Source organism: Ptychodera flava, chromosome 12 (assembly GCF_041260155.1).
Source record: "Ptychodera flava strain L36383 chromosome 12, AS_Pfla_20210202, whole genome shotgun sequence".
Classification (NCBI taxonomy): domain Eukaryota; kingdom Metazoa; phylum Hemichordata; class Enteropneusta; family Ptychoderidae; genus Ptychodera; species Ptychodera flava.
Window position 1 is genome coordinate 20,314,113 of NC_091939.1, and position 23,618 is coordinate 20,337,730.

The 23,618-nt window shown below is 36.9% G+C and overlaps 2 protein-coding genes across 2 annotated transcripts; both read left to right on the forward strand.

The window, feature by feature from the left end:
* The first annotated feature begins 1,139 nt into the window (after window positions 1–1,139).
* On the forward strand, window positions 1,140–9,771 carry LOC139145359 (uncharacterized). Its single transcript, XM_070716476.1, has 2 exons — window positions 1,140–1,217; window positions 5,112–9,771. The coding sequence occupies exon 2, from the start codon at window positions 5,233–5,235 to the stop codon at window positions 8,899–8,901; it is 3,669 nt and encodes a 1,222-aa protein (XP_070572577.1). The 5' UTR covers window positions 1,140–1,217; window positions 5,112–5,232; the 3' UTR covers window positions 8,902–9,771.
* A 4,102-nt stretch (window positions 9,772–13,873) lies between these two features.
* Window positions 13,874–22,140, forward strand: LOC139145360 (uncharacterized). The gene is made up of 2 exons (XM_070716477.1): window positions 13,874–13,923; window positions 17,630–22,140. The coding sequence occupies exon 2, from the start codon at window positions 17,720–17,722 to the stop codon at window positions 20,861–20,863; it is 3,144 nt and encodes a 1,047-aa protein (XP_070572578.1). The 5' UTR covers window positions 13,874–13,923; window positions 17,630–17,719; the 3' UTR covers window positions 20,864–22,140.
* Window positions 22,141–23,618: the final 1,478 nt, after the last annotated feature.

Genomic DNA, 23,618 nt, shown 5'->3' on the forward strand with positions numbered 1-23,618 from the left:
TAACTATTTAAATTGACAAGACAAAAGTTGACAAAACTTGCTATGTACATTAAAGATACTAAAATATAACATTATTGAAAGTAATTAAGAATTTGTACTTTAGCCAATTCATTATTTGCATATTTAATGAACTTTCTTAATTAGGGATATTTATCTGTATTGATTAGACTAAAGTTGATGAAACTCGCTATGTGAATTTAAGATACTGTGAAAGTCATTTAACATTTTTACTTCAGCAAAGTCCTAATTTGCATATTTTATGAGAACAGTTTGGTTAATTTCTAATTTGCATATTTAATGAACTTTCCTTATTAGGGATACACACTTGGATTTACTTAATCAAAGTTGGCAAAACATGCTATGTACATTGATGATTATACTAGATTATAACAATATTGAAAGTCATTTCGCATTTTTATGTCAGATTATTCATAATTTGCATATCTAATGAGCTTTCACAGTTTGGCATATATAGCTTGAAGGACTTGACCAAAGGGAATTACACGAAGTGGTGATACAATAACAGCAGTCAAAGAAATTAATTATTTTTATTTCAGCTAATTACATATTTGTATACTTAATGACCTTTAGAGTTAATCTGTGGTGAATATTGTTCATTATGTTGATCATAACACTTTCAATGAAGTTGCAAATATGTGGCAAAGGTTCAAATTTACACATAACTGCAATATACAATGAAACACGTGAGCATTTTCAGTTCATATCTGACATTAAATGTATGAAAATTGACCATGTATTACATTTTTTTACTCATATCGAGGTACAAGTTTGTACATGCAGTGGCTTTTTTTGAGATTTTTTCCTTTAAAAATATTAATTTCATTTTGTAAACATGGTTTATATCAACCCTATTTAAATGCATAAATCGGGGAAGTTGATAGTTTCAATTGCCACAGAGACACATGCAAAGATACGATATATATGCTGTTTTACATTTATCATAACCTATAAAATCCTTTAAATACAGCTACTTCGATAAATATTCTTGCTAACGACTGTTGCATCAACACTGAACAAAATTTGACTATATATGTCAAACTGGATTGGAGACGGCCATGCAGGATTCAGCTTGAAAATCCGAATCTGAATTTGTTGCAGTTACAATATTGCAACCTTTCACACACGACAGGTCGCTGTTGTTGCGCAGGCGACTGAAACGTTGTCGGTTGCTCAGCTGACTTGACAACATTATACAGGTAAATCATTGCATCTGAATCATTGTGTTCTAGTGTTTTAAAGACCGTTTAACACGTCACTTTCGATCTCACAACCTTTTTTTTTAATACGTTGGTTGGTGTAAATGTGCTGCTTCCGACACGCCCGTAGTCACGCCACGGTGTACATAAGAACAAAGTACGTACACGACGTTTCGCGTTACCTGTTCTTTGGTCCGACATTTCCTTCATCACAGCGATCCCTTTGACATTGTTCCCTGGTGTTGAATTGTCGTCGGAAATATAATTTCGAGCTTGTCGATAGCTAACATGCTATTAAACAACAACTGGAAGTGATCAGGAGAACCGAATATTTGAATGATGCATGATTAAAGTTGCAGTTCTGAACCATTTGATATCCAGGGTCACGAACGCTAAGGGTTCCGATACACGGTGAAACGCATGAGACAAAACCGCCAGAAAAATCTGTCTACTTCGAACAGCGGCATTCACCGTGTATCGAACTACAGGCGACTGTGCCCAGGCTGACATGACTTTGCAAAATGGGTCCTCAAGCAAACATATCAGATGTTGTGTCCGTGATGGTAATAATATTTTATACGAATTTAGCAATATTTTATACAATTGAATTAAGGCAAGTTGGTTTTGTCTTGTATACCTGTGGAAAGCACTCAATCAATGACTCAATCAATCTTTTATTACTCAACACACACTGACAGAGAGTGTGGTATGGTACATTTCATATGAAAGAACAACATGTCCAAAATTGAACACCATCAAATGGATATTAAAATCTTAGTAAATTGAATTGAAGTACACATATAATTCTAACTGTAACCAGCTAACTGTAGGTAGCTACTGGAGGGGTCAGCAAACACCAGAATTCCTTATAAATATAGCAAAGTTTAGAAAATTCTGTTCCATAATCTTTTTCATCTCTTCTACCTTTTCTTCAACACTCGTAGTGATAGAAAAATCTGATCCGCTTTTCTGGCACAAAATTGATCTCTCAGAAATATGACACTTGCATGTGAATAAAAAGTGAAACTCATCATCTATTACATTACTATAACATCTCAAGCAAATTCTTTCATTTAAAGGTAAATGAGGTTTACATTTCCTACGAATTTCAACATGCAAATTATGATCACTCAGTCTATATTTTGTTAAACTTCTACGTGACCCGAAATCTGAAATATCTCTTAAATATTTTTCAAAACCAAACTTGGTCTTGAAGATTCTATAAGTGCGCAATTTGTTACCACTTCCATTCTTCCTTGAATCATTGAAAAGGGTACTCTTCCAAGTTTCTAAGTATTGATTTTCATACTCATGTTTTAACTTCTTTGTCAAAGCAGAACCCGTCATATTGTCCATTAATGACATCTGTCATCACGCAAATCTCATATTCATCTGACACAAACGTTTTGAGTGTGTACACTGCGAGGGATTATCCTATACAGAGGTGCTAAAAATGCGACAAACTACAAACTTTGTATTATTGAGGCTATTTTCCCATAAGTATTTTTCAGTAACTATTTTTTTATGAAACTTAGTTCAAAATCTAGAATTTATCTATTTATCCCTTTTTTTTAATTTTTGGAGAAAATTTCAGCAGCATCCTGCCATAGCTTACTTGATTGCTTTAACATTTTTTTACAGCATTATTGAGACTTCACCTGATTATTGTAATTTTAATAGTACCAGTATAACCGCAGTCACTTGTGGATAGGTAGTCTGCCCCTGTAAACAAGAAAAACATGGGTTGCAAGGCCGTAATGATGTGTACCTAACCACAAGAGACTGTTGGTGAAATTAATTTCTGTTGTAATTTTCGATAAAAAGGGGATATGATGGAAATTCCAAAAAATTTTGTCTCAGTTTGTGTAACTGTTGCATGAGCTTGTATTATTTGGCATGTAATTTTTATATTTACATGTAGAGCCATTTCCATGATTCATGTAGGATTAAATTCAAAAACTCTCGTCAAAAACATCTGACAAATATATATCTTTTTGGGTATTAAGGTAGTACATGTCTTGAAATCGAAAGGCTGAAACTTTTACTCAGCCATTTCCTGTGAAAACTTTAAATCATTCCTTTTGAGAAATATATAAGTCTGGGGTTACTGAGCAAAATATGGTATTACAGTAACAAATTACCCAATATTTACCAACACTTGAAATTCAAAATGGCCGCTATCCCTGTGTTTACTCTGTTGAGAAAATTTTATTTTCGATATGCACAAAACTAAGCCTGTGAAAACTTAAGCTATTCAATAAGCTTCAAAATGAGCCCCCACAAGTGGTAGACCTAAAAAGTATTGTAAAAGTTTGCCAGACTTGATATCTGTCCCTGTGGTGCGTCCTACCTTAAATAATGATAGAATGTTGAAGTCCTCAAATATCAGATCCATTGAAAAAACCATGCATGTTCTCTGAAATGACTATTTTGCTTAGCCTTTGTAAATCTCATTCTCTGTAAATTGCTTTAAAGGTAGATCAGCTGCACCTTTTTGTAATTTGTTAACATCAAAATTTCTCAATTTTTTTCACATATATTTTGAATACCAGCCATGAGAAGAATTTCTTTTTTATTTACTTACAATGATATTTATTTGTGATAGAATTGGTACATAGATTAGACAGTGCACATTTCATTTAGAATTTCTTGCCATTTTCAAACACACGTCATATTACAAGAAAACAAAGCTTGCAATATCAAGTGAAAGAAATTCAGTCCCAGGTGTTCTGATGGATGACAATATTTTTAAGATCTGGAGGTGAAATGATGAATATCATGTAAAAAATTTGCAGCTAATGGGCATTTAAGTCTCAGAACTAGAAGTGCACCAAAAAATGAGGAAAACAGCTCCTAAGAAGTAAATCACATTCTAGCTATAGCTTTTGTTATAACACGCCACATGCTCATTCCGTGTCGCGATTCGCTAGAATACGTCACGTGACGAGAAAACAGATAGATCTAGTCCCCATCAGATCGATAAAAGTGACGTCAGAGGGTATTTTTTGAAAAGCTATTTCCCTAGGGAAATAGTCCTGACCAAATTTGGAAAAGTGTCTGGTCACGTGACTGTAGTGTTGTCTGCAGCTTTGCAACAATGGCGGGTGACTGGAACGTGATGTGCGTCCGGGGTACGTGACGACACATTCTCTAAAACAGATTTTCCAACATTTTCCAACAGTCCAACAGCGTAGGAACTTGAACAGCTCATAGACGGAAAATATTAAAGTGCAACTAAGGATGTCGCTAGGTATGCTTAGAATATTTTTTGAAAGAAAGTAGTACTACCAGATACAACTGAAACCGCTGTGGAAACATCGCCCAGTAAAGTTGTTACAATGGATTGTTGTGGTGCAAAATATCAAAACACATTAAAAACTATATAACAATACAACATGAGCATGTGGTGTGTTATAAAACACCTATTGCCTGGTCTTTATTCGGGCTATAGCGCTTGTCTATAACCCCTCGTGGCCGTGTGTTACCAGAAACACATCGCTATACCCCTGGGCCTACGGCCTCGGGGAATAGCGGTGTGTTTCTGGTAACACACGGTCCCTCGGGGTAATAGACGGGCGCTATAGCCCTCATGACCAGGCAATAGGTGTTTACTATGCCTTAGACTGTATTGTACAGTGACAAATCATTTACATAGTGGTTCAAGGCATGCAGAAATCAACATACCATGACCAGGGAATAGAGCATGAATTATTTCATAACACCATTTCAGTGATTCTGGTGTTCCAGTGTTTCTGTAGTTTGTAATCGCCAAAGTATTAATTGTTCATATTACTTTATTTACCTTTTTTAGTTACTGATTTATTTGACCTATTTATTTTCCAAATATTAAAATATTATTTGTTTATTTATTCATTTATTTATTTATTCTGACAGGTGTGAAAGTCCAAGTGAATGAACAATCTTATTGCTGCACTAGTTGGACAACATTTATCCTTGACAGCTTTATGAGGATTAACTCATTTGCTTATTGGGAATTTTTTGTCGTGCATGGAGAATGATAATGGCTGCAACTCGGAGATATAAAGCAAAAACGAGAGAAACGTCAAATGTGTCTACACAAGGGAATGAAGATTCAAATGGGGAGGTACTGCTAGAAACTGCATATCCCAAGACTGTGGAAGTAGCGGAAGCAAGAAAAGCCAAAAAATCTAATAAAAAATGCTCAGGAAATGAACAAGCCAAGGACAAACCATACACTTGTCAAGTGTGTAACAGGAAGCTGTTGACAAAAGACACCTTCAGAACTCACATGTACACTCATCCAGAAGTAAGATATAGCTGTACTATATGTGGAGAAGAATTTGCACGTGATAAATTTCGCAGATCTCATGAACTTACACATAGAACTACACCAGTGTTCAAATGTCAATACTGTGAAAAGATATATTCTCAGAAGAAGAATCTCAGAGGTCATGAGAAACTGCACATGGGGGATAAGATACCATGTCGGTGCAATGTGTGTGGAGATTGGTTCAAGACCAAGGTGTCTTTACTACAACATATTCAGGAGCTACATAAAGAATATGACATCGAAACAGATCCAGCAATTGAAGGGATACAAGATAATGAAGTTACTTCTCGAAAGTGGAGGAGAAAAATTAAGACAATGACTGATCCAAAAGAGCATGAGGAAAATCAAACAGAACCCGACCCATTCATCTGTAAACAGTGTGGTGGGATGTTTAGCGAGGAGCTAACTTACATAGTACATGAGATGGCACACAATACTGTGGATGGGAAGTTCCAGTGCAAGTTTTGTGACAAACAGTACACTTTCATGGATGCACTAAAATCCCATGTGAGCGCTCACTTCCCTGAAAAGGGATATGCCTGTGGAGAGTGTGGGTTCATATGTAAAAGCAGGAATCATTTGTTTGAGCATAAGAAGTCACAACACCCAGATGATTTTGGCCTATATTATGACTGTGAAGTGTGTGGCAAGAGTTTCTCTTCAAAATTAATAAAAGATCGTCATGTAAACACAGAACATTTCAATAAAAAACACCGGTGCAAGTATTGTGAGGAGGCATTTACCGTAAAGGCAAGGTTACGAGCACATAATTTTAAGTGCAATGGTGGAAAAAGTCCACACATTGGTGAATATTGTGACAAAACAATTCATACACCCTCTGCCCTTAATACTCATAGGAAAAGACATGGGCAGGTTAAGGCTGGCTACACATGTAAAACCTGCGGATGGAAATTTGTTTATAAATGTTTCTTCCGCTATCACTTGAGAAAGCATCAGAATGAACGGAAAGAGGAACAAAACAGGCAAAGAGGAAGGGCTGTGGAAAAGAATTACAGGTGCAGAGTTTGTGCAAGGGGGTTTGATGAGGAACATGAACAGAAAGAGCATGAGAGAACTCACGGTACTACCAGTTGTGAGATGGAGAGAAAATCACATGGAAGAGAGTTTGCTTCTGGAGAAATATTGAACATATCCGATTCTGAAGCTGTTGAATCAAATGTGGATATGCCAACATCCTCTGGTGGGCAGAAATTTACTGAATCTTCACCAACAAGACCACCAGTGCATGCCAATGACGAAAATCATGATCTGCTCAGTGTTTCAAAAAACATACTGAAAACTGACCGTCCCTTGCCATATGAAAAATTAGATTCTATGAGTGTTCAAATGGTAGATTCAAGCATTGGAAACACATTTCCTGGAAATTCTGATACAGGAACACAGTCAACAGACACATTGATAACAAGATATCCAGAGTCAAATGTAAACCAGGATGAAGTTGATATACACAAAGAAAAAGACCATCTTGTAGATTGTGTTGAACTAGATATAACTTCCACAAATAGTGAAAGCATGAGTAGAAATCTTGTTGAGCAGAGAGAAGCGCACATTATTCATGAACAGGATGAGACTAAATCAATACAAACAGAAGGAGTTGGAGATGTCGATAGGCCAGCACTCTTGGATGAACATGCTACTTCACTAGCAGATGCATGCGTAACTATGTCAGGTACAGTTCAAGACAAGGATATCACTGAACATATGCCTTCAGACAACAGTAACAAGTCCACTGGAGAAGATGACACATCTATAAAAGACATTTTCCCTGAGCAAAATGGCAATGAAACATCACAAGCTAGGACAGATGCAAATGGCTTACGTTCACGTGAGAGTAACAACTCATATAGGCAACCAGACACGACCTCTGCAAGCTATGGATCTTTAAATTGTTCTGGCATGGCCACAGTTTTTCGTCAGAAAAGAAATATTATATCGAATCCGGAAATGACTGTGACGAGCACATCACCAAGTTGTGGTGTCAGCTCAATATCAAAACCTATGGCAGCCTTAACAGGCAGGCTTGAGGATTTGCTTGACAACACAGAAACTCAAGGTGATCCAGATGCTGTTAATGTCACAGGTACAAACAGTGATTCAGAGACTGATGAAGCATCGACAGGAACTTTTCAAGATGAAAACAGAAGCACACCACCAGTCCTAGCAATTGACCACATGATGTCTCAAATGCATAGACTCTCACCATGTGATGGTTCTGGCTATGATATGGATATACATGATCAAACCAATGAAATTTCACAAAGTCAATCCAATGACTTGGATGACAGAATCAGTTTTGATATTGTCACATCACAGAGGCAGTCAGTGGATAATGAAAATGTTAACATTGCAGACGGGGAGGCTTCGGATGAGAGAATGGGCCATGGAATTGAATATTATAGTAGAGGACCCTTTTGCAAAAGATCATCAAAATGTGACAGGAAGTTTGCAGATGAGCAAGGCAGTCTACCAACAATAAGTATTGATAGAAATATACACTCCGTTGGGGCACAAAATGCTGACTTACTGGTCAATGTTGAGTTTGGAGATTCTGATACTGCTGAAGATGACAGAATGATACTTACGTTTAGATGCAACAGTCCAGACCCCAATAGTCAATTTCCATGCTCAAATGCAACTAGGATAAAAAAGGAAATAATGTGTGAAGAGCAGATGGTGAATTCCAAAAGAACAAGATTAAAACATTCAGACACAAGACTAAGAAGAAGTTCTAATGACCAGAAAGACAGTTCTATAGAATGTATCGTTCTTGATAGTGATGATGATTCATCTCCAAATGATATGTTCCACCAGGAGAGTGTCAGTAGTCCTGCTGTCAGACCTCAGTCTGAGTATGTCAGGAAATGGATCCAAGGCTTAGAAGGAATGTCATCTGTTGCCATGGATAATACAAACACAGATAGGCATCAACAAGTTACCAGGAAAAGGAAGAGACAGAACAAGCAGCCAGGAATCGGGAACAAGAAAAAGGCAGGTGCAAACAAGCCAGGTACAAGCAAATCTTCCGTTTGCCATATCAGAGGAACAGAAGAAGGCAGCCAGTTTAGTTTTGTTGCCAACAACCGAGAAACAACATCTGGAGAAAGCATGACTAGTGGACAGGATGGACAGAGTGTCGCTGGCTCAAACACTGGAATAAAAAATGAGAATGAAAGCACAACATGTGATAGTTGCAGCATAGACTATTCAAACTTGCTGCTCTATCTGGTACACAGAGGTTTCCACGGACCAGATGGAACATTCCACTGTAGTGTTTGTGATAAGATGTTTCAAGACAGTGTAAAGTTTAACATTCACATCAGTGGTCATCCCCTGAGGAATATAAAAATGTGAAGAATGATGTAGTCCTTTGCTGGAAAAATCGGTGTTTAACATTAAAAACATCAAAAACAGAAAATGTTAGTGTTGCAGTTTCTTGGGAATTTGATGAAAATTTGTACATTTGGAAATTTAAGAGAAAATATTGATTGTAGACATTTAAACATTTTAAAGCAACCAGTACTTGAAATTGCCTTCTCACTTAGTCTCGGGACTAGCTAGTCTCGGAATTTGGAAATTTATATGGCAACACTTCACTCTTCAAATTATACATTAAACTACAAAGGCTGTTATCTCAAAGATTCAAATCAAGGGAGACAGCAAACGTCTTACGATTATTGAGATGAAATGGTGTAGTGGCTGTTACGTTCTAGCATTACATGTATGTTAATGTAAACTTGGTTTGATGCAAAATAAAAAGTGTTGAGCACTGTATTTAATCATACAAACATTAATGACCTGCCAATGATGTGTGAGTAGGTTGAATTGAAAACGCTGAGTGTGTGAAATTTGTGCATAATTTAGCTACAATTGATATATCACATGTATGCTTATGCATACCTTTTGTAAAGGTTTGACAGTTGTCAAAGTAGCTGTGACTACCATGTATTTGAGTTACTTGCGTCAGCATAAGCTGTCATATAGGTGAGAGTTTTTGTGTACCATAAGTATTAGTTGAGTAATTTCAAAATCAGTCGAAGTCCAGATTGGAATATTTGTTGTAGTCCTACCCATTCATGATCCGGAATCATGATGTCCCAATATATGTTACAAGATCAAGCAACAAACATGCAATCAATAAGAAATTAAAAATACACAGAACAAATACATAATCAAATCTACGAAATAAAGATATACATATGTGTAAAAGGGATGAAGTTGCTCTTTTTTAGCTTTTTTAAATTAATTGTGTTCGATAGGAAAAGTAGTTTGGGTGTTTGAAACATGCTGAAATACTGGTTAACTGTGCATAACTTCAACTCTTCTTGAAGCCAGACAAGATTTTTAAATTTACAGTCTTAACAAGTGTCTTCTGTCTGTTCATAGCTGAACATACAGTTACACATAATTTGGACCTTATACCATCGTTACCGCCGTACCGGCGTCCAGTAGACTAGCGGAGAGGCAATAGACAGAACCGCTCGGCCAACTCCCCCACTCTCAAAATGCGTGGTTCAATAACAGGGCTAAGTTCTACATTTTTCTGACTGCGACCTCTCCACACATTGTAGAGTTCGTGAATCACTCACGCTCGTACACTCACTATCACACATACAAACTTTATCGTAGCAATGAATAAAGAACGATAAAACTTCTTTTTCATTCATGTTGGCTTTTACCCTTAGTTCTTTTAATGGGATCGCATACTGTTCGACGGTCTGTCCAAATTGTTGATGGTATTTTTGAAGATTTGGTCATTAAGCCACCAGGGACCCGTCTTCCCAGAGCGTTCTATAAATTTCTTCCTTACTGTTTTTCAGACTTTCTCCCCCAGTCTGTTGATTCTGAAAGTATCTTTGGGCTTCCCCACTGAGATACAGACTAATGCCTCTTAGGCTACCTGGCAATCCAGACTCCCCTTTGTGAATGCGGCGAAGTCTTTGTATCTTCTCCACTACCAATTGGAATTCTCGTTCGAGCGGGCGGAAAATTTTCTAGACCCGACACTATTAGTTGTGCTGTCTTCTTTTACTTCCTCGTTGAGCTGCCTAACTGGCAGTCCACTTTTCTTTCCCGTCCTTGGTTCTCATCCTCTTGAGCTTGCCCGACAGGATTGTCATCATGAATTTCTTCCTGCTGTAGTTCCGTCATCTACTTCTCGACAACAAAACCTTTGGGTTCGAGTGGTTAGAAAGCTTGTTCATTTATCGCTGTATACTGTGTTCCACTTCTTGATATCATACGATTTCTATGATGTTTGTGTAGTTGCCCGGATTCTCCACCACGTGTTGTTTCGGTACGGTTGACAATTTATCTCAGGGAATTGGCTCGATGAGAGGTACTAACAGGATACTACTACGCAGAGATGTCGTAAAGTTGAAGTGGAAGACTTTTATTCATAGGTAGCCAGATTAGACCGATGAAAAGTCTGCCCTTACACATCAAAACTTCACATTTTATAGTCAATTTTTAAGGCGTACCTCAACATGTTAAATGCTCAACAGGAAGTAATCGTACATTGGCTAAAAATTATTAAAAAACTACTTGATTGGATAAAAACTGAATTCCAAATATTTGATTACGAGAAAATCTTAACATTTACATAATTGTTCTGCTGACTCGGCATACAAACCGACGCTTTTAAGTATTTATGATGTTCTTGTGAGAAAATGCCGACTTCTAAGATTACTTGCCACTAAAGTTACAGGTCAAGATTTGTGGAGCCAGAATTGGATTACATATGTTAAGCTATTCTTTCATTCCAAAGGTAATTAGGGGGCCTAAGTGTTGACTAAATTGACGTAGCCATTTCGTTGTCACAACTTATTGTTTTAAGTGTACGTTCGAGTACCAGTATCATAGTAAATGTCAGCAAACATCGAATCTTTTGTCTGTGAAAAGTAAAGTTGGTTGTTGTTTTCAAGGATCTTTATTTGACCGACCGGTAGCTGCATTGTATGTTAATTAACACAGTGGCAATGATACTTGAGTTAGTAAAAGAAACACCGGTAATAATACTGTAGTTAACCAAAGAAAGGGCTTCCGTGTTTGTAACACCGGTAATAATACTGTAGTTAACCAAAGAAAGGGCTTCCGTGTTTGTCCGATTACAATTGTTTGTATCTGTGTACCTACTCGGTAAAATGTTTGTCATGAAATTAACAGAATTATACAATACCGTATAAAACTTCCGCCTTAAAAAGTACGATCGTAACAGACCTCATGCAAGATTTTGTTATGAAATCTTACAAATAAGAAAAGCAACTTTCCCTTACACTGTGGCAATGTTTAAATGTCATGGGAAAGCAAGTCGGAATAGGAACAATCAATTTTGTGAAGAGGTCATAAACGAATTCGAAACAATCTGTTTGCATTTAGTAAAGGGTTAATTTTTGTCACTTTCGCAGTTATGTACGGTAAGTTTTTAAGCGAGTGACTATATGCAAGTATTCCATTTTTATCACAAAAAAGCAAGAAATAAGTGACTTTGTCCCTCTATATAAAGTGATGGCAGGTTATGAAAAGGATAAACACATCCTGCTCCGTATTTATCACCCGCCGTATCTCAAGCAATGGTCACACTTTATGCCTTATTCTCATTTATCGTGGCTCTAAAGTTCGTTTATTAAGTAGGGCATTGTTTACATTATGAATTGTATCACTTTCTTTGTTAGAGAAAAGTGCATACAAATGTTGTCCTAACCTTTGTTATTTTGCAGGGTATTGTTGAATTGCAAAGATTCCTTTGTTAGAGAATAAAAGATATATACAATTTTTATTGCTCTCACCTTTCTTATTTTGCGGGGTATTGTTGAATTGCAAAAATCCTTTGTTGAAAAGAAAACATGCGTGAAATTGTGATTATCGGCATTAACAAATTAAGAGTGAGTAGGAACAGGCCAGAGAAGTTGGACTTTGATAGATAATCTTTCATACATGGAAGCAATAATTTAGCAATTTAATTTAGCAAGATTCGCTGAAGCTAGATCCACTCCAAAGGATGCAACGTATAGCAACTCGCTTTCTTTTGTCAACAACCTTATCAATGTGCATTATTTTACTTGCCTTGAGTGATAACGATTGCTTGAATTGATTTGATGTAGTTTTCACTGCTTTAAATGTAACAAAATCTCTATAGTATATTTTTGACATCGATTTCACTAATCAAAAAGTAAAAACAATGCATCTTAATGTTTTGATTTTGTACTACCCCGTCCGTAGTGCAAAATTGATGTTTTTCTTAACCTGAGAACACGATCACTGAAAGATAACGATGAAAATGTTGATGTGTTCGAAAGTTGGACGGAGCCAAACAGGGCCAAATCGATCCAAACGGGACCAACACTAGCCCAAAACACCCTTTTAAGTACAAAAACGAACCCTGGCGAGCCGTAATGCTCTGAAACTTCTCCTCTTAGCCCTAGCCCAGGTGGGTTCGTTTGTAATTTAAGAGATCGTTTTGGGTCCATTTTGATCCTGTCTGAATTTATTTTACTTCATTTGGATTGGTTTGGTCCAGTCCAACTTTCGGAGATACACTGAAAATATTGACAGAGGATTTTAGGGGTTTTCCTCCATAACTGACTAGATTGAAAAACCTTGCATCAAATGGATGGCTGATATTACGGAAAAAGTGGTTAAGTGATGACAAAATTATCGATGTGTTTCATGTCATCCCGCGAGCGCTGTGAAGAAAAGGGTAAAATTACAGCAATTTGCCCAAAACTTATAGAGAAAAACATGCAAAAATTAATTTAATCAATTGTAATTTGCCAAAGTCCAACACCAAACGATCATGAGGAACTTTAAATGAAAGAACTTTCGTGAGACTGTTCACACATGCAGATACGTCACATATGTTTACTTCTCACAAATGATTGCATCAGTCGGAAAACCCTTAGCCTATGTGTGACGGGATATCAACTCCTTGGAGTGGATTTCTACGACGCAAACGTATAGGGTTTGCAAGTGTAAACAAATAGAACTCATGAGTCTCCGGTGTTTTCTTGTTTGTTTGCATGAGTATGTAACAATATAGGTGAAACATAAAGATGTTTGTTTATTTGAAATAAAGTAATAAAGGAAAAAATGTAGGCCTAAAATGGAAGAAAACAGCAGGCAGCCGGGCTTGAACTATAAACACTCTACTGGTAGGCTACATCCGAACTTGCTTCGATATAGGCCTATTTATTTATGTTGAAATTACAGTACTTCTCTGCTATCAAACACTATCGTCTAGATGCCAAACGCCTGCTCGGTATGGGATTGACGCCTGCAAGTGTCGGATCCGAGTCAATAACTCAATCTGAATCTGATTGTGTTACCAATAACTTATTAATAATTGACAGCAACCGAAGTTAGAGAAGCTTCCAGAAGGTAAATTTCCTTTTTTTCCTGAATGTTCAAAATGTTTGTGCCTTCCGGATTCGCTCTTTTTGAAGGGCATGTCATACTTTGTGAGCTTAAGCTGTAGGTACGGTCCTGTTGACAAAGTTATACGAGCAAAGTACCCCAAGGGTAAGGTTTTGGCGGTCGCGCGACCACAAGTTCGGTCGCCTGACCTTGCGAAATACTGGTAATTTGACAGCGTTTGTTCCTTCCAATCGTGTGTAACCTATATGTCTTATATGATTAACCCACTGATTTACTGTAATGAATCAAGCTACAAGTACATGTGTTTTAATAATGTTGCGAATGTAATTGTAACGGGCAACCGGAAGTGATAAGATGTCAACGTTGGTGAGAGTATTCATGGAGGTTAGGGAGCTCCTACTACCTCCATGGAGTATACATGTACGCCTGCTAGGTTAAATGCACTTTGACGTTTGTTCAGCTCAGATCAAGGTCAAGTAAGGTCGTATACTGCGTAAGGGGCAGCGAACCAGCCTATCCAAGAAACGTCAACAAAAGGTGTTTTCATCCTGTCTTTAATTGTAAATTTTGAATGAATGAATTTGGGCAAAAAAAAACATTTTTGAGGGGAACACCGAAACAAAAAGTTCGCAAACTCTCTCCCACCACGATTTTATTTTTCATTTTTACCTCCCATTTGCCATACATATATGGCAACCGGAGGTTATATGGTTGAAAAAAGTCTGTATGTGAGATGTCTGTCTGTATGTATGTATGTATGTATGTATGTATGTATGTATGGATGTCTGTCCGTCCAACGCAAAAACTCAAAAACCGCTGCACGTATTGAGCTGATTTTTGGTGTAGTGATGCCATATATGATGTAGATGTGCCGTTGTTAAAATGAATTTTTTAGGCCCTTAGATATGCTAATGAGGTACAAAAAAAAGCGAAAATGGTCAAAAATCAATAACTCAGGAACTAATCATCTAATCATTGTCATATTTGGGTTTTAGGTACCTTGGGCCCAACTCATTTAAACATATAGATTTGATGTCAATATTTGATGCTTTCTATTTTTAATGATTTTTTTTCTTTTTTTGGCATTTTAGTAAAAAATCTTTTACTCTTAAACCAATGGTTGGATCGCTTTAAAATTTGGCGTGCTGGTACCTTGTGAAAACTCAAAATAGAATTCATCAAAATTATGGCACAATTTGCAGATTTGTATTTTTGGGCAATTTTTGCCATATTTGGTTAAAAAAATCTTCTTTGAAACTGTGTATGCCATTACTTTCTAATTGGGTGTGCAGGTTCTTAGGAGTGACCTGAAGATGACTCTGTGAACTCAAGCTGAAATTTGCAAATTTTGTGGTACTTTTTGTCATGATTTCAAATTTGGTACGTAGGTGAAATGTAGTAGGTCATTCATTCAAAGTCAAGTACTGCCTATGTATGAATGAGCAGATTATGATTGTGCTGTTCCAGGCTGAGGTGCTATTTATAGGAATGATGCAATGTTAGACGGTAATTGATGTTTTAACTGAATTTGACTTACATTGTATGTAACTCTTGTACTGTATAAACCCTATCAATTCACCAAGAAAAAAACATTAATATGATTTTAAATAATTTAATTAATGAGGATATCAACAAAGCCAAAATAATTTTAGTGTAGAATTATTAGAATGTTCAACTTTTTTGACAGTTCATGGTGAAATGCTGACCATCTTGGAGGATTAAAACATGTAAAGGCAACTTTCCTGAATCCCAACTTTGACATATTCTGAACCGTCATATATTGTGCTCTGTATGTTATCTAAAAGAAATTGCTCATAATAGTTTGTCATGATAGGTTGGTCAAATAAATAGAGATAGAGAAAGTTCCAATTTCCATTTATGGTTGACTTGGTAAGGATAAAATAAAAGTACTTTTTGAGGAAAAAAATAGAGTGATCAATTAAAAGAGTGGTCAAAGTGATAGGGTTTTTATGGTAAAGCTGGACTGTAAGATTTCTCATGTACTATTTATAGCAATTATGCAATCTGTGTAAACAGTGCAATGAAAGTGTAACATGATTCCTTATCATGCTTTTGATGACCTTGAACTTCTTAAGTTGCAAACATTTGTCTCTTCAGTGTGCTTTCTCTGAGTACTTACAGTCTCAACTTATTCAACAGAACTTACTTGCAATGTTAATTTGAAAGTTAAAATGTGCTAGGTTAATAGGATGAAATACTGATAAAGATAACCAGCTGAAGATTCTTTATAACCTGACAGATATGCTGTTTTTTTATGACGTAAATGTTGATAAGCAAGTCTTGTTTACTTTAATTAGAATGTAATTAACTCTCATTTATATTATTATAAGCAGTAGTATCAAGTTGATCAAGCTAATATTGACAAGTTGGTCGGCTGTTGGAGGTACTCTGTAAAAATAAATGTATGCATGTCTATCTGTTTGTCTGTCTGTCTGTCTGTAGACCCGCGTGTTTTTGGAGGGTCTATGATCTGTCTGTATGTATGTATGTATGTATGTATGTATGTATGTATCTTAGTTATTATGTGCGGATGTATGTCTGTCAACATTAAAAACTCCTAAATCGCAGCACCTACCATTTTAGTATTTGGTGGACAGGTGCCAAAGTCAAAAATATGCAAATGAAGGGGAAAAAAGGAAAAATCCTGCAAATTGCTAAAACTTTGTAACCACTGGCCAGATTTGGTTGAAACTTGGTATGCAGGCTCTTTATAGTGACTTAAGTTACATTTCTTCAAATTGTGGTGAAATTTTGAAAGTTGTATTTTTTGGGCGATTTTCCCGTTTTTTGTCAAAAAATCTTTTCTGAAAGCACTCATCCCATTGCCTTGAAAACTTGTATGTATGATCCTAGGGTTGACCTTTGTCAGATTTGTTCAAATTGTGGTGAAATTTTCATATTTGTATTTTTGGGGCAATTTTTCCCATTTTTTGTCAAAAAATCATTTTCTCCCAAAGTATTTGTTGGATTGCTGTAAAACATGATAGTCTTGATCCTAGGGTTGTTTTCTGTCAGAAGTGTGAAAGTCATTATGAGATGGAGCATTTCATATTGCTTGGGTATAAGATTAATTTTGACTTGCAATGGAATTTTCTTAGTCAACCTGTAAGAATGCAATGTCATGTGTGTAACTAGTAGTTAGTATCGCTGCAAAATGGGAGGACAGAGTCATTGACACTATTTTTTATAAAAACCTCTCCTGCCATCAAATAGTTCCCCTTCCCCACAACCACATAAAAGAATCATAAAAATAGTATGTGCAACCCTCCGATGATAAAGTTGAACTTTCTTGCAGATTTACATCTGATGGTAAATTTGCCTGCCGTTCATGTTTCAGGTCGCCTACTGTGAAAGTAAAAACAAAGTTTTCCTCACCCACTGATAGGGTAAAACAACTGTGTTGTTGATGAAATAGAAACAGATTAATGACTAAAGACCAAATATAAAATGATAATTAAAGTGTTAGTAATGTGATAGAATTGAACACACAAAATATAAATTAGTGGATTCTGCCAGTTGTAGAGCTGGTGAAATGAGGGTAAGATAATCAATTTTTTTTTGCAATAGACACTTTTATAAACAATGATATAATGGTGATTTGGAGTACAACCTTACCATAGCAACTCTCATATTACAGTATTTTGTGTTGTTCTATCCTTTAATCATTTTTTGGTTGTTTTAAACACAGGTTGACAATCTGTAAAAAGTGAATGGACAGACAGTTGTACCAACAAGCTTGTGACATAAATCCATTGTGACTGAAGTTCAACAATAGTAAATGGAATCAGTGATGGCTGCAAGTCAGGGGAGTGAGGTGAAGATTAGAGAACTGACAGGGCAGCCAGCAAAAGGAAAAGGCAAGGTCAGACGGGACACAGTAAATAAAAATACAAACCGTAAGACTTTAGAACTTTCTCAGAATGATAAAGGAAAATCAAGGAGTGTTAAAAATACTGGTGAAGAGAAGCCGTACAGTTGTCATGTATGCTGGAAGAAGTTGAGCAGCAAATTAACGTTGAGAAAGCACATGGTAGTAAGTCACCCAGAAGTCAGATACAGTTGCACTGTTTGTGGGGAGAAGTTTACAAGGGACAGATTTCGTAGAAATCATGAACGTATTCATAGAGATTCTCCACAGCCAACTTGTCAGTACTGTGGTAAGTCATTCAAAACGAAGAAAGGTGTGAAGTCACACATAAAAATGATACACAAGCAGGAGTTTACACTTTTCTCTTGCAACATATGTGGGAAACAGTTTAAATTTAAGCATCATTTAAAGAGACACATGTTTGTACACAAGGAAAAAAGCGTTACTTGCCAACAGTGTGGGAGGAAATATAAGTCGCCTTTTAGTCTTAGCATGCATATGGCCACACACACTGAATTCAAACCGTTTACTTGCAAATATTGTGGCCAGAAATTTCGCCATGAGGGATCTCAGATAGTGCATGAAATGATGCACAATAAACTCGATGGGGATTTCTTGTGTACGATTTGCGATAGACAGTACGGTTGTGTGGGCTCATTTAAACAACATGTGAGAACTCACCTGAAGAAAAAGGTATGGGCATGTGATATATGTGGGAAGACATTTGCGAGACTGAAACATGTGTACACTCACAAAAGAGCAGAACATGATGTGGAACCTCATACTTGCCAAGTGTGTGGCAAGAGTTTCTGTTCCCATTCGTCTCTCCAACGCCATGCATATGGAATGCATGTTCTGAAAGGACGGACATACAGATGCAAGTATTGTGAGGAGGAGTTCACTGCAATGGGAAGTTTGGAAGAACACTATTCTAGTTATCACGGAGAAAAGAGTCCATTTCAGTGTGAATATTGTGGAAGAACATTTAAATCAACATCGGGCTATCTTCCTCACCGGAAACAGCACCTGGAGGCTAATGAAACAGGCTTCAAGTGTAAGATCTGTGGAAAAAAATATTTTCAGCAGCATTTCTTCTGCAAGCACATGGGGAAACATGAGAGAGACACGAAAGTTGGAGGAGAGGAGACAGAAGGAAGTGCAAACTCACAAGGAACAAATTATAGTTGGTTACATGAAAAACAGAGTGAGAGAAACTTTGATTCTTCAAGTGACCAAATGGCAGATTTATGTATGGAAAAACATACAGAAAATTCAGATGAAAGTAAGATCATGACACCAGACACAGTAGTGCTCAAAAGTATGATTAATATTTCAACTAATGCTGAAAGTAATGCCAAGAGAAAAAATATGTGCCATGGTGATTATACCAAACGAGAAACAACTCCCAGGAGACCTATACTTGAACAAATGATGGAAAAACTTGTTTCCCAGACAGAAATGACTGTTTCTCATGGATGGGATGACAGTGATTTGAGCCAACTGGAGAAAGGTGTAGAAGGTGACATGCCATCATGCCAAGACGGAAACACTAATTCACAAACAGATACACGCAATGCCAGGATAAAAGGCACAGTTCAGATGGAGGTTAGCTCAGAACATATGACGACAATCAACAATGGCCAATCTATTGAAGAACCTGACTCATCTGTAACAGACATTTTCCCAGAGCAGAATGGTAGTGATGTAGATGGTTCATGTTCAGGGTGGAATGGCAGTTCCAATGCGCAACTTTATTCAAACACTGCCGGATATTTTTCCTCGACCCAGGATGATGCTTTAAGCAGAACAACATTTCCTTGCCCAAGAGGAAACAACAAGACAAACCAAGAAATTATTGTGACCAGTACATCGCAGAACCATACTGAATCCTTTGCTGCTGTGAAAGGTACATTTCCCAATCAGCACAATGTAGGAACTCAAGTCAACCCAGATGAACTTGGCATAAGTACATGTAATGACACAGAGGTCAGTAAAATAAAAGAAGGAACTCTCTGTGGCAAGAATGATAATATAAACACACAGTTAGTTTCTGAAACTGTCTGCACTACCTCCCAGCATGATACAGAATCAACCATAAGTACCAATACTGACCAGATAGTGGATAAGGATATTGAAACCAGTGACCTGCCACAAGGTGAATCTGACTCAGATGATGATACCATTGTTGAAGCAATGACACCACAAGGACTGTCATCTTCTGATGAAGATGTTCATATGGAACTTAGTTCTTCAGATGAAGAAACAGGTCATACAACTGACTCTACAAGTGTAAGAAGCTTCTCTGAAAGACCATCCAGGCATGACAAGAATGCACATGATCACGACAGTACTCATATGAGAATGACACAGAATGCTGACTTATTGGTCGATGTTGAATTTGAAGATTCTGATGCTGCTGAAGACGATGGAATCATACTTACATTTAGATGCAACAGTCCAGATCGACGTATATGTTTGGACCATCCAAAGGTAGCACGTGAAGAAGAACTCAAGAACAGTGTAAGGGGCATTAATGCCAAAAGAGCAAGCTTCAAACGTACCAAAACAAGAATATCTAGGAATTCTAATAATGGGAAAGACAGTTCTGTAGAATGCATCATTCTTGATAGTGATGATGATTTTACATCAGGGAATAGTGATCATCCGAAAAGTCTAGGATATAGTGTTGGTGGAAACAAGTCTGCTTATTTTACGGACAGAAGAGAGAAAAGAAGACAGCCTATTGTCACTAATGACTCTAGGTCTACAACATCTGAAGATGAAGTGACAAGTAGACAGGATGGAGACGCATTCAACAGTGACACAATTGTTGAGCAAAACTCAAACAATACAAATAAGACAAATAAAAATGTTGATAAAACGTGTGAAAACTGCAGCATTGATTATCCAAGCTTGCTGCTGTATTTGTTACACAGAGGTTTTCATGGGCCAAATGGCGCATTCCACTGTAGTGTTTGTGGTGAAATGTTTCAAGATAGTGTGAACTTTAACATCCACATTATTGGCCATCCACTTCATAATTTAGCAGACTGAGGCAGATGCAAGTCATTTTTGACATTCAAAATAATCGCAATCATACCAATCCATAATCCAATGACAGTAGGTCGGAATTCGCAAGACAATAGTTGTAAACATAGACACTAAACAGCACAGAACAGACAGTAAATAGAAGGTACACAAACAAAGTCATATTCATGAAAGAAAGATATATGGACCTCTGGCCAGAAGACCAAGAAGTGATGTCAGGTGTTTCGAAAATAGTAAGCGCATCCTGCCCCACATGTGGCACCCGCCATATATCAATCTGTAAGTCAGATAGGTAGTGGTCACTAACTAAGGCCCCATTTAAGCATCAATGAGCCAACTTCATTGCACAACAGCTTTAAGCAGGAACTTTTCAAAAGCAAGGACAGAAATGATATCAGATCACGAGAACTAAATTCATTCCCATTGGTTATTATATCAATAAAAAAGAGATCAAGCCTGTTCTCCATTCATAATTTGTTCACATACATATTCTTCCAGCATCATCAAATGTAAAAAAGTGTCACAATAAACATTTTTCAATTAAACAACAGCATTCCCAGCAATTGTAAATGAGACAAGGTAGATAAAACTCAAAAAAGGGGAGATTTGTGGTCCAAGCTGTTTGATAGTTATGCGACATGCCCTACTGAGAAACGTAGGGTTTACTGGTCCAGGAGCTGATCTATATAGAAGCTGAACATGCACTTAGTTGGAAGGCTCACATTCCAGGTGACATGACTCTGTAGCTGTGAAAAGACAAACTTTCATACATTTACAAAACTTGATGATGCAAAGAATTTCATCTTCAACAAAGAATTTACAAAATCTTTCATATGAATGATTTTGACTCTACCTACCTCTTTGCAAATTGTGATATGAAAGAGAAAAAGTTTATATCGTTTTCAAAAATAAGCATTTGCTATACAAACAATATGTTTCTTAAGCAAATTTTCAAATTTTCCATAGCTTTTCATTTTGTTGTTGCATGTTTCATATGCATGGCATTCTTCATAAACTCAGGGTATACTTATGTTAGGCAATCTCTTATGAATTATATTTCCTGCAAAACTGATATTAGTTACTTTATGATGCACATGCATTACAACATGTATTCCTTTCACTTCATCGGGATAACACAAATACATTTTAACAAAATGACAAATTAGTGAGTTTAAATATGGATTTCAGAATGGTATGGAAGCATGCAATGTCCAAGAAAGTGATTAAGTGCTTGTTGACATTTTTACCAAAGGCAAATAAATAACTTGCTCTTTTGAATGAAATACTTCATCAGAAATGTTGTACTTGACTCAATACAAAGTGAATAATCATATGAAACAATATTGTTTGTTTCAGTCCAGTGACACAATTGGCATTCATTTTCAGAAAATTGTTGCTTTATAATTATTACGTTTACTGTTTTGCCCGAAAACTTCTGGTAAAACCATTTTATCTCCTTTATCTGGACTTATAAACTTTACTTAAGTTCACTAAAGCAACCAAACTCTGTAGGATAATGTTGATTTACTCAACTTGAGCTCAGTCTTCTTTAATCTTGTCCAAGTTATACCTTTACAAGCCAAACACTGGGAATAACAAAGTTATATGCCAATCCCTTTGGACTTTGTACATGTCAAACGACAGGTAGGCATACAATGGTTGTGTCATCATCTCTTGGAAGAAAATAAGTGTCAGTTGGATAGGAAGAATTATTCCTGTGCCTGTTCACTTTGAAGTACATCACTTTTACCTGGAAAATCTCTATAATACACCAAATGCGTGGAAACCACTTATTTCTTAGTACACTCTTTAATGTGTACTTCCTAACGCAGTGTATATGGAGAACTGAAAATATCTTCAAAGCAGGAAAAGTTGTTTTCTTCCAAGCTTTTAAACTTATGGGAGATATATTTGGCATATGGGGATAGTGTCATCTGTAGAAATGCTTGCCCAAGGTATCTGATTATCCAGTGGTACCAGCTGAGTTGAAATGAAACCAGGGTACAACTACCATTGTGATTGGTCAGGAAGAAGGTAAGCTTTTGGTAGGCAGTATCTTCAGAACCTACTTGAAAAGTTGCCACTTCTAACAAGATCGATGTTCAACTAACACAGCATTCTTACTACCATCGAGTATTTAAATTTGAGTGTTCGAATCAATCAATGATGAGTCAAGATCAGTGTAGAACATCAGCCGAAGAATTTGCCTTGTGCAGGCCTTACCTCAAATGGTAAACTTATAGGGGAAAGTGTGTCTTGCACATGACAATTACAATGCTGACAGCAGTGAACAGAACGGGCACATTTTGATGTAAATGACAGGCTGAAGTTACGAATGCACAGTGCCGGCCGAACAGCTGTATAGGTGTGAACTGTTCCACAGCCGAGTACATATTGCAAGATTTTAGGCGTATGAGTATTCTTCGTGCATAGGGACTCACCAAATGCTTTACACTCAAAACCGGATAAGAATGGACGATAAAATTGATCTGACTATTATCACACTTGTGTAATTGGTTTGTAAAGTTGTTCCAAAATTTGCCTGAAAAGTTGCACTGACTTCTTGTAACTGCAGTGAAAATCAAAGAGCTTTTACGGACCCATAATAAACACACAACAGGGAGTACCCTGTGCGGTGCACTTCATACACACAGAATCGTATTGCACTCCTTACTGCCGCCATGAGTTACATTGTATCACAGCTTAGTCAAGAGTCGAGTTGTCCTTAGACTCTTGTTGCCTTTGCATCGTGTGAAGCTCT